The sequence below is a fragment of the Mobula birostris genome, chromosome 23, assembly GCF_030028105.1.
Source record: "Mobula birostris isolate sMobBir1 chromosome 23, sMobBir1.hap1, whole genome shotgun sequence".
Classification (NCBI taxonomy): Eukaryota; Metazoa; Chordata; class Chondrichthyes; order Myliobatiformes; family Myliobatidae; genus Mobula; species Mobula birostris.
This window is the reverse complement of record NC_092392.1, coordinates 14,038,200-14,052,013: the sequence shown is the minus strand read 5'-3', so window position 1 is coordinate 14,052,013 and position 13,814 is coordinate 14,038,200. Positions and strand designations below refer to the sequence as shown.

Sequence of the window (13,814 nt, the reverse complement as noted above, 5' to 3'; positions counted from 1 at the left end):
GCCAGAATATACCTCCCCAGGATCAGAATCGGGTTATTATCACTGACAAATATTGTGGAATTTGTTTTGCAGCAGTATAGTGCAAGACATAAAATTACTCTAAGTTACATAATAAAGAAGTAATACAAGACATAAATAATGAGGTAATATTCATTGGTGTATGGGCCTGATTGCTGAGGGGAAGAAGCTGTATTAAAACTTTGAATGTTAAAACCTGCAAGCTTCTGTATCACCTCTCCAGTGGTGGTAATAAGAAGAAGCCACATCCTGAATGGTAAAGGTCCTTCATGATGGATGTCACTTCCTTGGCACTGACTCTTCAAGATGTCCATGATTGCAGAGAATTGACCCTCTAAGATGTTGACACCCAGGAATTTAAAGCTGCTCACCCTTTCCACCACTGAGCCATCAGTGAGGATTGCTGTGAGTTCTCCCAATTTACTCTTCTGAAGTCCCCAGTCTGTCCCTTGAACTTGTTGATGTTGAGTGTGAGGTTGCAATTGTGACACCATTCACCCAGCTGATTTATCTCACTCCTCTATATCTCCTTGTTGCCATCTGCCAACAACAGTGGTGTCGTCTGCAAATTTATTGATGGCATTTGAGGTGTGCCTAGACACACAGTCATGAGTGTAGAGAGATTAGAGCAGTGGACTAAACACACATCCTTTGGGCGTGCCTTTGTTGATTGTCAGTGAGGAGATATTATTGTTCTGCACTGACTGTGGTCACCTGATGAGAGAGGTGCAGAGGCTCAAATTTTGAAGCTTTTTGATTGGTACTAAGAGGGTGATGATGTTGAATGCAGAGCTGTAATTGATAATCAACAGCCTGATGCATGTTTTGCTGTCATCTAGGTGCTCCAAAGCTGAGTGGAGAGTGAGTGAGATTGTTTCTGCTGTAGTCCTGTTGTGGTGTTAGGCAAATTGCAGTGGGTCCAATTCCTTGTTAGGCAGGATTTAATTCTAGCCATGACCAACCTCTCAAAGCACTTCATCATAATAGGTGTGGGTGCTAACAGGCAGTAGTCATTGAGACAGGTCACCCTTATCTTTTTGGGCACCTTCTGAAGCATGTGGGACCCTCCAACTGCAGCAATGAGAAGTTGAAGATGTTCTTCAACCAGCTAGTTGGTTTGCACAGATTGTCGGTATCCTGTCAGGTGCATCATCAGGGCATGACACCTTGTGAAGGTTCACCCTCTGAAAGATATTCTGACATCAGCTTCTGAGACAGGGATCATAGGATAATCAGATGTGGGAATTTGCACAGGTCTAGTGTTATTCACCCTTTCAAAGCATGTAGGAAAGGTGTGCAATTCATCAGAGAGTGAAGCATCACTGCCATTTATGCTGTTAGGTTCCAGCCTTATAGGAAGTAATTGCATGCAAACCCTGCCAAGCTGCCATGGTTCTGATTCTGTCTCTAACTTCACACAGAATTGCCTTTTTTTCTCTCACTTTGGCCTTCTGTACATTGTATTTGGACTTCCTGTAGGGTTCTGGATTGCTGGTCTTAAATGCCACATATGTAGCCTTCAGCAGACTGTGAATCACCTGGTTCATCCAGGGCTGCTTTTTTGGCATGAATTAGTATATACTTGAAGGTACATGCTCATCCATGCAGATCTTGGTGACATCAGTGATGATCATGGCATATTCATTGAGATCTGAAGATGAATCCCTCAATGTGGTCCAGTCCACTGATTCAAAACAGTTCTGTAAACATTCCTTGACATATTTTTGCTTTCCCATTACTGTGTTTCTGTGTTCTCTACCTATATGCCAGGAGTAGACCTGGATTTGCCCATAGCTTGCCAGCTCTCGTCTAAACCCTCCCCTTTATCTCTGTACTGACAATTTCCTCTCTACGCTTTCCATACAGTGGTCTTGTTTCAAATTTTGCCTATCCATTTCCCTCCCCTGATGCTACCAACACTCGGAATTCCTCCCCGCAACTTGCTTTCTGATAACTTTTGTCATCACTGATCCAAAATAGACCTTGACTTGAGTCTTGGAGATGGTATGCACTTCTGGAGGCATGTGTTTTGAATGACACATGAAATCAAGGCTTCATCTTCCCTCTCGGGGTGGATATAAAAAAAAATCACACACATAAAAATTGCTGTTGAACGCAGCAGGCCAGGCAGCATCTATAGGAAGAGGTACAGTCAACGTTTCAGGCCGAGACCCTTCGTCAGGACTAACTGAAAGAAGAGATTTGAGAGGGGGAGGGGGAGATCTGAAATGACAGGAGAAGACAGGAGGCAGAGGGATGGAGCTAAGAGCTGGAAAGTTGATTGGCAAAAGGGATATGAGAGGATCATGGGATGGGAGGCCTAGGAAGAAAGAAAGGGGGAGGGGGGAAGCCCAGAGGATGGGCAAGGAGTATAGTGAGAGGGACAGAGAGAGAAAAAGAAGAGAGAGAAAATATATATATATAATAAATAAATAACAGATGGGGTATGAAGGGGAGGTGGGGAATTAACGGAAGTTAGAGAAGTCAGTGATATTTATCCATGGTGCCTTATCTGGCCAGTATTTATTTCTCAATCAGCATTACAAAAGGCTATCTCTTTTACTACTGAATGTTTATTTTGTGGAGCATGCTGCATTTTCTAAATTGCAATGCTGGCTACACTTTATTAATCCTGCTGAAGGGTCTCGGCCGGAAACGTCAACTGTACTCATTTTCATAGATGCTGCATGGCCTGCTGAGTTCCTCCAGCAAACCAAAGGTGAAAGTTTTATTGACATTTTTTTGCTTAATGCAGGAGGGATATAGAAATAGGGATTCTTCCCAAGTGCTGCTGACTCAAGAGTAGCTTTCTATGAATCTTAAAGTGGTCAGGCTTAGCATGAGGAAAGGAAATGCATGAACTAGGAAGGTAATGAAAATAGGAGAGACTGTGAAAATATTTGCTAAAGTCCGGTCTTTAAATAGAACATACGACACTGCAGCACAGAAACGGGCCCTTCAGGCCATAGTGTCTGTTGGTGTGCTTGATGCCAAGCCAAACTAATCCCATTTGCCTACATGTTGTCTATGTGCCTCCATTCCCTGCCTATTAAAGTGCTTGTTTTAAGCGTTGCTATTGTATCTGCTTCTACTTCCTCAGACAGCATATTCCAGGCATCTTACCACTCTCTATGTAGTAAGTTCCCAAAGTACAACACCCTATACTTGTCAGGATTAAATTCCATCTGCCATTTTTTGCCCATATTTATCTCCATCTCATTTTTATCCTGATGAATCCTCTGACAACCTTCCCAATTATCCACAATTTTGCCAATTTTCATGTTGTATGTAAACTTACTAATCAACACACCTGCATTTTTGTTCAGGTTATTTTAGATGCCACAAACAACAGAGGTGCCAGCTCTGATCCTTGTGTAACACTGCTGGGCATACAGTCAGAATAATAGCTCTCCACCACTATCCTCTGACCTTCCAGTCTCTGTGTGTCCCATGTGCCTTATTCTTCAGGATCAGTCTACCATGAGGGATATTGTCAGAATCCATGGATACAATTTACACTGTCCTGCCTTCATCAATTATCTTTGTTTCCTCCTCAACAAGCTCGATCTGATTAAGTTTGTAAGGCATAACTGTCATGGACAAAGCCACGTTGACTGATCACAGTAGATCTAAGCTCAAGGAATATTTTACATTAATTTCCCTATGCTGATTGAGAGCTTGTGAGCCTATAATTCCCTGCTTTGATTACTGCCTTTCTTAAATAGAGGAACAAATTTTTCTATTCTCCAGTCTTCTAGGATCTTGCCTTTGGCTGAAGGGGATACAAAGAGCTCTTGTCAAGTCTTCAGCAATCTCCTCTCTTACTCCTCTTATAAACTTAGGATAGATCCCATCAGTCCCTGGGGATTTATCCATCTTATGTTCTTCAGTGCTGCAACACCACTATTTTTTTGATATCAATATACCCTTTAGTATCCTTCTTGATGAATACTGATGCAAAGTATCATTTGAGACTTTGCCTACTTCCTCTGGCTCCAAGCATAAATTCTCTCCTTTGTTTTTGAGTGGTCCTATCTTCTCCCTAGTTACATCCTTGTTCTTAATGAATGTACAAACTGATTTGAGATTCTCTTTAATCCTACTCACCAAGGATATTTGATGACCCCTTTTTGCCCTCCTGAATCCCTGTCTGAGTTGTCTCCTTTTTCCTTTACGTTTCTTGAAAGGCCCTTTCCGAACTGAGCTTCCTGAGCTTTATAAATTGGCAAAATCTCATTGTCAGGGTGCCTGAACCTTGCCATTCTTGTCTTGTGGTTCAGGATCAACTTTGACGCTGGAGAAGATGCTCCTGACATTTTCAAAAAATAAAGGATAAAGAATCTCAAAGCACTTATGCATTATTGCAATTAATTAAGTGGATGTATTTTCAATTTTTCAGCCTTTTCGGGAAGGATCTCGAAAATCTTCAAGGGTAAAGGTAAGAAGAAATTGCAGAGCTGCAATAACATTATGCTTGAGTATTTATAGAAAGTGTGTGCACTACCTGAAATACTGGAAAAGTTTTGTGTATTCCTTTGTTTTTTTTCTTTGATCTTTAATGTAGAGGTATTAAAATAAAGAATCTTATAATTAAGTAATTTCAACTAACAAAGCAAATCATGGTATGTAGATCATGATTATTGGTCCAGTTTGATTTTGGGGCAAATTTAAAGAAATAATTGATATAGAATATCTTTCCAGGCAAAATATTGAAAAACATTCCTCTTAAGAAAATTAGAAAGATAAATTACTATTAATTTTATTATTTATAAATTATTTAGTGTTTTAGATTCATAATCTACCAACATTACATCTAACTATTGTTGATTAGTTCAAATTGTTTTAAGTATTACACTGGAATCACCATTTCAAACTATAGCTAATACTCATAATTTTGAATTGATCTAAGGTAACTTGTGTAGGCAGGAAAAAGTGACTCTGTTGAGTTACATCAGCGGTAATATACATGTTGGTGCTCGGTCTCTTTTTGAAAATCCTGACCATTGGCGCTACCTTCTTCAATTGTATTTTTAGTGTGTGTATTTTGGTTACTTCAATTTGAAATTTTAGTTTTGTTCTCTACCCATTTAGCTTTCTTGCAGTTTTGTAGTTCCGTACATTAGTTCAAACCACGTTACTGCTCTTCCTCAATTTTTTAAATTATTAGAAAAAACAAAAGGGATTACTCAAATTTCAAATGGTTATATCTTCATGATGACACCGTTGGATGATGTTTTCTCCTTGATAATTGCTAATTCTGTATTGGCTAATGGGGAAAGGAGGAAGAAGATAAATGTTTAATTGACACTCAGTGATTTTTGCTAATGCTTTCTTGTCCTTAGCAAAATTCAGTATCAGAAACCGATGCTGTTGATAGTGCTAATTTTGTGTGGGAGAACAAAATCAAAACGTGGATGGATCGATATGAAGAAGCAGATGGGAATCAATACAGTGAGGATATTCAGAACATCCTTGAAGCACACCGATTAGCATTAGAAATAGGGGATGGACATGAAAAAATGGAGGTCGTCAGTAGATCAGACCTAAGTACCAATCTTGCAGCCGTTAAGCCTCCAGTAGAGGTAAGGAATAGACTTGACGCATTGAAAAAAGTTTTTCGATTGTTTTCCTAAAGCATTTTTGTTGCCACTGTTTACTCACTCTTGTTTTTTTGCTCAGTCTGCTCTTTGATTTCTCTCTCCTCTTTTTAATGTCTCCCCTCTGCCCACATTTCTTTCATCTTTTCTCTGGTTTTCTTTCACCTATCCTCTTTCAATTCCCAGCATCCATATGTTATATAGCGATTCCTGGTTACTTTCTCATCTTGTTCTAGACCTGTAAATCTGTATTCACCAGAATGGTTCAGATTTTCTTTACTCCCATAATCTGGTCAATGTGCTACTTTTGAGGTGCTCTCATCTAATTGAATTCAGTTAATATCTGCAATGCTTAGTTATTTGTATTTTCCACCTATATAGAACTGTTATAATTCTACAAAACAGGAGTTTAGTTAGCCCTTGACTGTTTTCTGGGAACCTAATGACTTCCACTGTATGAAACAGGAAGTACATACTCATTAGAAACATGCAATCCACCATGTGCTATTTTAGTAAATGGCAAATATTTACTGTACATTTCCTGTAACTAAGCAGTACATCACCTGTATATATAGATAAGGACATCTGTTTTAGATACTTATGGCAAGACTGGATTGCTGAGAATGGCAGTATGTGATCCAGTGGACAGTCCTTAGACATACAAGCTAAGTTTTTAAAAGTATACTACATTGAATATAGAGTTGCTCTTCCCAAGTAAATGCACATGGAAGGGTAATGATTTTGCATTTTCCTTTGATTTTCCACAGAAAAATGTCCTAATTTGTTATTCTCTTCAACTTTTGACATTTCTCTTTCTCTCTTTTTGAGTGACTCCAAATAATTGACATAATTCTATAACTGAATGGAAGTAACCCCAAAATAAAGCCTTTGGAATATTGCTACCTGTATCTAAGTACTGTTTTAACACTCACTTCGTTTTGTCCAACTAATAGTTCAATCCAGTTTTCTAATCTGCCTAATTTATTTTCTCACCATCTTCCATGTGTTTTCTTGTTCAAAGCTTTTCTTCAGTCAACATCCACTATATTTCTCCTACCTCTCATTTCCTGTTAATCTCTTAAGGGACCTGTTTGCGTTTCTTATCAAAATATCTGTCTTGGCTCTCCCTAACAGCTGCTTCTTTGACTAATAAAGCATTAATTTCCACTTTATTGACATGATAGTTTGAGGAACTAATGACTAGAATAGTAAAGCCTTATAAAATTTGAGAGGAAATCCAATGTAAAATTTCATATTTTTAATTGGAGAAAATATTAGACATTTTCTGTATTATGGTGGCTTTTGTATATTATTAATTGTGATGGTTGATTTTTTTGTGTCGTGGACTTGATTCAGTTCTATTTTCATATATCACAAACTACATGAGGTTGTAAGTGTTATTTTTTTTCTTCAGAGTCAAGTGCAGAAAAACAAAAAAATATTGAAAGCCTCCAAAGACTTGCTTCCTGATACCTTCATTATTGAATATCGTGGAAAGTTCATGCTACGGGAACAATTTGAAGCAAATGGACATTTCTTTAAAAGGCAAGTTTACGAAATGGTGTTCACTGATTTTTAAAACAGTGATGCTCTTTAAACATCTAATAACATTGAAGTGATTATTTTGATTGGAAATTCTTACATGCTTTCAGTTTCAAGTACCTTTAATGGTCTGGCCATATCATTTCAAATGGTGAATGTTCACTTTCCTACACTTTTTTATTGTTGAAATTTTTTTTGATATCCAGTGTAGTCATTGAAATTCTGATAATAAGTAATGAATGCTGGAGTAAGCCAATTTGTCTGTTGAACTTGCTCTGCTATTCATAGATCATTGTTGATCTAATCTTGGGTTTAGTGCCACTTTTCTTCTCTTTCTCTCCATATTACTTGATTCCATTCAGTATATATCTATCACTCTGTGCTTCATATATATTCAATAAATCTACTCCTACAACTGTCTGGTAGAGACTTCCAAAAAGATACAACCCTTTGAGAAAGGAAAATCCTCCTCAAATCTGCCATTAATGAGCAAGTTCTTATTCTGAAATCATTTGCTTCTGCATACCCTCATCAGAGGAAACATTCACTGAGCTGTAGTATGTTCACATCTTTTGCGAACCCAATTGGGTGGTGGGCAGGTAGTGTTGAGGAAGCTGGGAGTCTGCAGAAGGTCTTGAATAGATTGGCAGAATGGGCAAAGAAGTGGCGGTGTAGGGATGTGTCTAGCCCTTGCTCAAATTTGACCTGTTTTGACATTTGACAGCAGTAAAAACACCCTAAATGCCATTTTTAAAGCTGAAATTTGATGGCTTTTCCTAAAGTGACCAAAAATGAAAAAAACTTGGCTTTAAAAAAATGGCATTTAGGGTGTTTTTACTGCTGTCAAATGTCAAAACGGGTCAAATTTGACCCGAACAGTATGTAAAGGCTAGTCTTGCACTTCAGTAGAAAGATTAAAGGCGTAGACTTACTTTCTAAACAGGGAAACAATTCAAAAATCAGGAGTGCAGAGGGACTCAGGAGTGCTAATGCAGGATTTCCTAAAAGTTAACTTGCATTTTGAGTCAGTGATAAGGAAGGCAAATTCGATGATAGCATTCATTCCGAGAGGGCTAGAATATAAGTGCAAGGATGTGATGTTGAGACTTTTATAAGATATTGGTCAGACCACTTAATGCTTGCTTGCTTGTTTGTTTGTTTATTAAATTATTATTTCTTTTTCTGTTTGCACAGTTTTTTGACTTCTGCCGTCTTGTTGAACGCCCTAATTGGGTGGCCTTTTGTTGATTCTGTTATGGTTACTGTAAGAATGCCAACAAGAAAATGAATCTCAGAGTTGTATATGGTGACTTGTATGTACTTTGATAATAGGTTTACATTGAACTTTGAGTTTGGAGTATTATGAGCAGTTTTGGGCACACTATCTCAGAAAAGATGTGCTGGCATTGGAGAGGGTGCCGAGGAAGTTCACAAGAATGATTTTGGGAATAAAAGGGTTAATGTAGGAGGAGCATTTGAAGGCTCTGGGCCTGTACTCACTGGTAGAAGAATGGTGGGGACAGAATGGATGTGGAGAGGATGTTTCCCATAGTGGGTGAGTCTAGGACCAGTGCAGGCACAGCCTCAGAATAGAACAGAGATGAGAAGGAATGTCTTTAGCCAGAGGGTGGTGAATTGCCATGAACAACTGTGGAGGCCAATTCTATGAGTATATTGAAAGCAGAAATAGATAGGTTCTTGGTTAATCAGGGCACCAAAGGTTACGGGAGAAGGCAGAAGAATGGGATTGAGAGAGCTAATAAATCAGCCATGATTGAATGGTGGAGCAGACTTGATGGGTTGAGTGGCCTAATTCTGCTCCTACATCATATGATCTTATCTTTAGAATCTTATATCTTTCAACAGGATTACCTCCCACTCTGCTAAACTTGAAGGCCCAATCTTTATTTATTTATCCCAAAATCACCCTATGAAACCTCCCTTACACTATCTCTGATGCAAGTATATCTTCCTTAGATATGGAGACCAGAACTGAACACAGTGCTCTAGATGCAATACACTGGCATCATGTAAAGGTGCATCAAAACTTCAGTATTTTTACATTACATTGTAAGTGCAGCCAATTTTCCATTAGCCTTCCCTAATGACTAACGAGATAAGCCATTGTTTTCCTTCTTTATTCAGGTAATGGAGAGGTAAGTTTGGATGTTCATTCTCAATACACAGATAGGGCTAAAGAACTCTTTGAATGATGTTACTGAGGTGTCACATGTAGATGAGAATTAGCCAGGGAAAATCTTTTGAGTCAGCAAAATTATTTTCCTTTCAAAGTATTTGATGAAGGATTTTTTTTTCTCTGCTCTAGCAAATGGTGGAAGATAGTTTTTTTGTTTGCCAGTGCTGTCTGTCAGTGTATACCAGTCACTGATAGATTAAACTAATCTCTGAGCATTTGATTCCATTGACTTGATTGATGCTGAATGTAGGGAGGTGGTGATCAAAAGGTTATCGTTACACACTATTTAAATAAATGAACAATTATCTCTTTATGTCTAGACCTTATCCCTTTGTATTATTTTATTCAAACTTTCGAGGACTGGAAATGTGTGTTGATGCAAGAACGTTTGGAAATGAAGCAAGGTTTATTAGGCGATCATGTGTACCAAATTCAGAGGTGGGTGTGTTTGATATGTATTTCATTAACTAAGGTTTGGATTTTGTGATTAGCATTGCAGCATTGAACAAATACTGCTAACAGTTCATTTCACTTAGCACTTTCTGTAGGAAATTTGGAATGTGTGTGAGGAGGGTAAACATCTAAATATAGCATTTTGAAGTATGGTTGATGAGGCACACAGGGTCAGAGAAAGGTGGTGTCATTCAGTATAGTTAAATCCATGCAAAATCATCCATAGAGTGCAAAACAAAAATGGGAAGGAAAAAGAGAAAATCTGCAGATGTTGGAAATCCAAGCAACACAGACACATAATGCTGGAGGAACACAGTAGCCCCAGGCAGCATCTATGGAAAAGAGTACAGTTGACGTTTCAGGCCGAGATCCTTCAGCAGGACTGAAGAAAAAAAGTAACGGAGTAGATTTCAAAGGTGGAGAGAAGGGAGGGAGAAACATGAGGTGATAGGTGAAATCGGGACAGGGAGAGGTGAAGTAAAGAGCTGGAAAGTTGATTGGTGAAAGAGATACAGGGCAAGAGAAGGAGAATCCAATAGGAGAGGACAGAAGGCCATGGAAGAAAGAAAAGGGGGGAGGAGCACCAGAGGGAGGCGATGGGCAGGCAAGGAGATAGGTGAAAGAGGGAAAAAGAGGTTGGGGGACGGTGAGGTGGTGGGGGGGCATTACTGGAAGTTCGAGAAATTGATGTACATGCAATCATGGTTGGAGTTACCCAGATGGAGATAAGGTGTTGTTCCTCCAACCTGACTGTAGCCTCATTGCGAGAGCAGAAAAGGCCATGGATTGACATATTGGAATGGGAATAAGAAGTGGAATCGAAATGAGTGACCATTGGGAGACCATGCTGCTTCTAGCGGATGGAGCTAGGTGCTCGGTGAAGTGGTCTCCCAATCTATGTTGGGTCTCACCGTTAATACATGAGGCCACACTGGGAGCACCGAACACATTCTATGACCCCAGCAGACTCACAGGTGACATGTTGCCTCACATGGAAGGACTGTTTGGAGCCCTGAATAGTAATGAGGGAGGAGGTGTAGGGGCAGGTGTAGCTCTTGTTCTGCTTGCAAGTCCATCTTTCCCTCTCCCCCACCACTTTCTGCTTTCCGCAGGGATTGCTCCCTATATGACTCCCTTGTCTGTTCATCCCTGCCAGCACTTATCTTTGCAAGCAGAACAAGAGCTACTACACCTGCCCCTACATCTCCTCACTTACTACCACTCAGGGCCCCAAATAGTCCTTCCAGGTGAGGTGACCCTTCACTTGTGAGTCTGTTGGGGTCATCTACTGTATCTGATGCTCCCAGTGTGGCCTCCTGTATATCGGTGAGACCAGATATAGATTGGGAGACTGCTTCGCCGAGCACCTACACTCTGTCCACCAGGAGAAGCGGGATCTCCCAGTGGCCACCCATTTTAATTCCTCTTCCCATTCCTGTTCCGATACGTCAGGCCAGGGCCTCCTCTACTGTCACGATGAGGCCACACTCCCGTGGGAGGAACCACACCTTGTATATTGTCTGAGTAGCCTCCAATCTGATGGCATGTACATCGATTTCTTGCCCCCCCTTTACCATTCCCCATCCTCTTTTCCCTCTCTCACCACTCCTGACCTGCCCATCGCCTCCCTCTGGTGCTCCTGTCCCCCTTTTCTTCTTCCCTGGTCTTCCGTCCTCTTCTATTAGATTCCCACTTCTCCAGCTCTATCTTTCACCAATCAACTTCCCAGCTTTTTACTTCACCCTTCTCTGTTTCACCTATCATCTTGCGTTTCTCCTTCCCTGCCCCCCAACTTTTAAATCTACACCTTATCTTTTTTTTCTTCAGTCCTGCTCTAGGGTCTCAGACCAAAACGTCGACTATACTCTTTTCCGTGGGAAGAAAAGTAAGATTTGGGAGAGAAGTCAGAATTTTTTTGTTTTGCTTATGTCTTTAAATCTAATGGAATTGTTACGAGGCCACAAGCTTTAGTGCCAAATGGGCTGTTAGCAGAAATTATAATAGTTGAATTAAGATCTTAGGTGAATAGCCCTTCTGGTGAGTTTTCAATATAATCATCAGATAAGTAATGAAACAGTATTATTGTTCTTCCTTATACTTAAATGTCATCAAGTCTCTAGCATGGTTTAACTTTGTAATATGTGGAGCTCAAAGTTATCATAGGAGCCTTTGAGACAGTAATTTTCTGAATTCCATACTTAATTGTGCTGTTACCAGTAGTTGTTTGTTTCTTCTTTTTAATAATAGTACCCAGATGATCTTGGTGATGCTTTTTTTGTTCAATTCAGGCCAGTAAAATTTTCTGTTTATTTTTTACATTTGTAGGTTCGCCATATAATTGAAGACGGTATGATTCATCTTCATATATACTCCAAGAGAAACATTCCAAAGGGTACAGAAATTACTATTGGATTTGACTTTGATTATGGAAACTGGTAAGTAGTTGAGCGGGGGCGGTAGTATTTGTGGTGAAGATGTAAGTCTAGGTGTCCCTGGTGCCCATGTGTGATCTAATACCATGAGTTTGAGTGATGTTGAAAATTAGTAACGTTTAAATTTTTAAAAAGAATATAGACAGAAATGGATCTTCAGATAGTTGTTTTGAAGTATACTTTGAGCTTCAAAAGAAAATTTTAATGTAATATTGAAAAGTTACTTGTATGATTTCATTGCTGTAATTTTTTTAACTCTTACTTGTCCAAGAACTGATGTCTCTTATTTCAATTGAAAATTTGCACAGGCAACGGGAAGAGAAAACTTTAAAAAAAAAGACAAAAGGCACAATAGAAAAAGTGTTGAAATTAGTAAAAAGGAAGTTTAGAGTAGGAATATAGAGAAGAGAAAAGTAAAGCTGATCAGAACTAGTGATATATGTAAAGGCAGTGACGAATAAGAGCATGGCTGATGTTGATGGGAAAGGAGCACAGGTGAGGGAAATGGGAAAGTCTACAGTTAGAGGGAGCTGAGAGATACAAGTCAAAGTAAAACTGAGAAAGGGGTTTAACAAAAAGTGAGGGAAAGAAATAAGTAGAAAAGCACTAATGAGATGAGAGATTTGCGGAAGTAGTGTTGAGAGCCTACTTTACATTTTCGCAAAGTACTTTGAATTTACTTTAATCAATGTTCATTGAAAGTCTGCATGTTATTTGTGAATGTTCTTCTTGGTTCACTCCAGTAATCAGTTTCATGATTGAATATAATGAATTGGTATTTATTTAAGGCTGGCCTCTGTTACATGCAAAACTGCCTGAATTACTTTATTCATAATGTTCATTAGAATATGATTGTTTGTTCCTCCATACAGCAAATACAAAGTGGACTGTGCTTGTCTGAAAGGGAATCCAGATTGTCCAGTCCTCAAACAAAATTTGGAGCCAACTGAGAACATTAGCATTGGTTATGAAACAAGAAGGAAAAAAGGAAAGAAAGAAAAGGACAGCATAAAAGAAAAGGATGCTCAAAATCAAAATATTTCTTCTGATACTGAAGGAATGGCCACCAAATCTAAAGGATTAGATAACAAACAGAGGAAACTGTCTCCCCTCAGGGTGTCTTTGACTAACAATCAGGTAAAAATGTAGTAGTGCTTGATAAAGGAAATAAACTTGTTTTGATGGCCAGCTGTATACCCCAGTAGTGACTAATCTAGCAAGATTATAGCTCTCCATCATCTGTAGAGAGAGTAGTGCAGATCATGTAAAGCAGTCATTTCCATCTTGCAGGAGCCAGATTTTATTGAGGATATAGAAGAAAAACCTCCAGTTAGCAATGAAGTAGAGATGGAGTCTGAGGAGCAGATTGCAGAGAGAAAAAGAAAGATGGTAAGTTGACAGGCAAATAGCTGCTTCATGCTGTTACAAGACTTCAGGCACATTAACAGCTTTTAATGATTGCTAAATGTTGCTGCTTTAAACATTAGAATTATCATATTAGTGCTGTAGGATTCTTTTTGCTTGATTAGCTCCTAATGGGAGTCACTGGTCAGATTGTAATGTTGAAAGATGTAA

The 13,814-nt window shown here is 39.1% G+C and overlaps 1 protein-coding gene across 10 annotated transcripts in view; it reads left to right on the top strand.

The window, feature by feature from the left end:
* Window positions 1–13,814, top strand: part of kmt2e (lysine (K)-specific methyltransferase 2E) — a 131,303-nt gene that overhangs the window by 80,139 nt on the left and 37,350 nt on the right. For 9 of the 10 annotated variants that reach the window (XM_072241540.1, XM_072241538.1, XM_072241537.1 and 6 more), the window contains exons 8-14: window positions 4,418–4,456; window positions 5,361–5,600; window positions 7,030–7,160; window positions 9,675–9,792; window positions 12,133–12,242; window positions 13,112–13,376; window positions 13,530–13,628. In XM_072241540.1, coding sequence (XP_072097641.1) covers window positions 4,418–4,456; window positions 5,361–5,600; window positions 7,030–7,160; window positions 9,675–9,792; window positions 12,133–12,242; window positions 13,112–13,376; window positions 13,530–13,628 — 1,002 coding nt within the window. The remainder of the gene's footprint in view (window positions 1–4,417; window positions 4,457–5,360; window positions 5,601–7,029; window positions 7,161–9,674; window positions 9,793–12,132; window positions 12,243–13,111; window positions 13,377–13,529; window positions 13,629–13,814) is intronic. The other variant, XM_072241539.1, reaches the window with a different exon arrangement.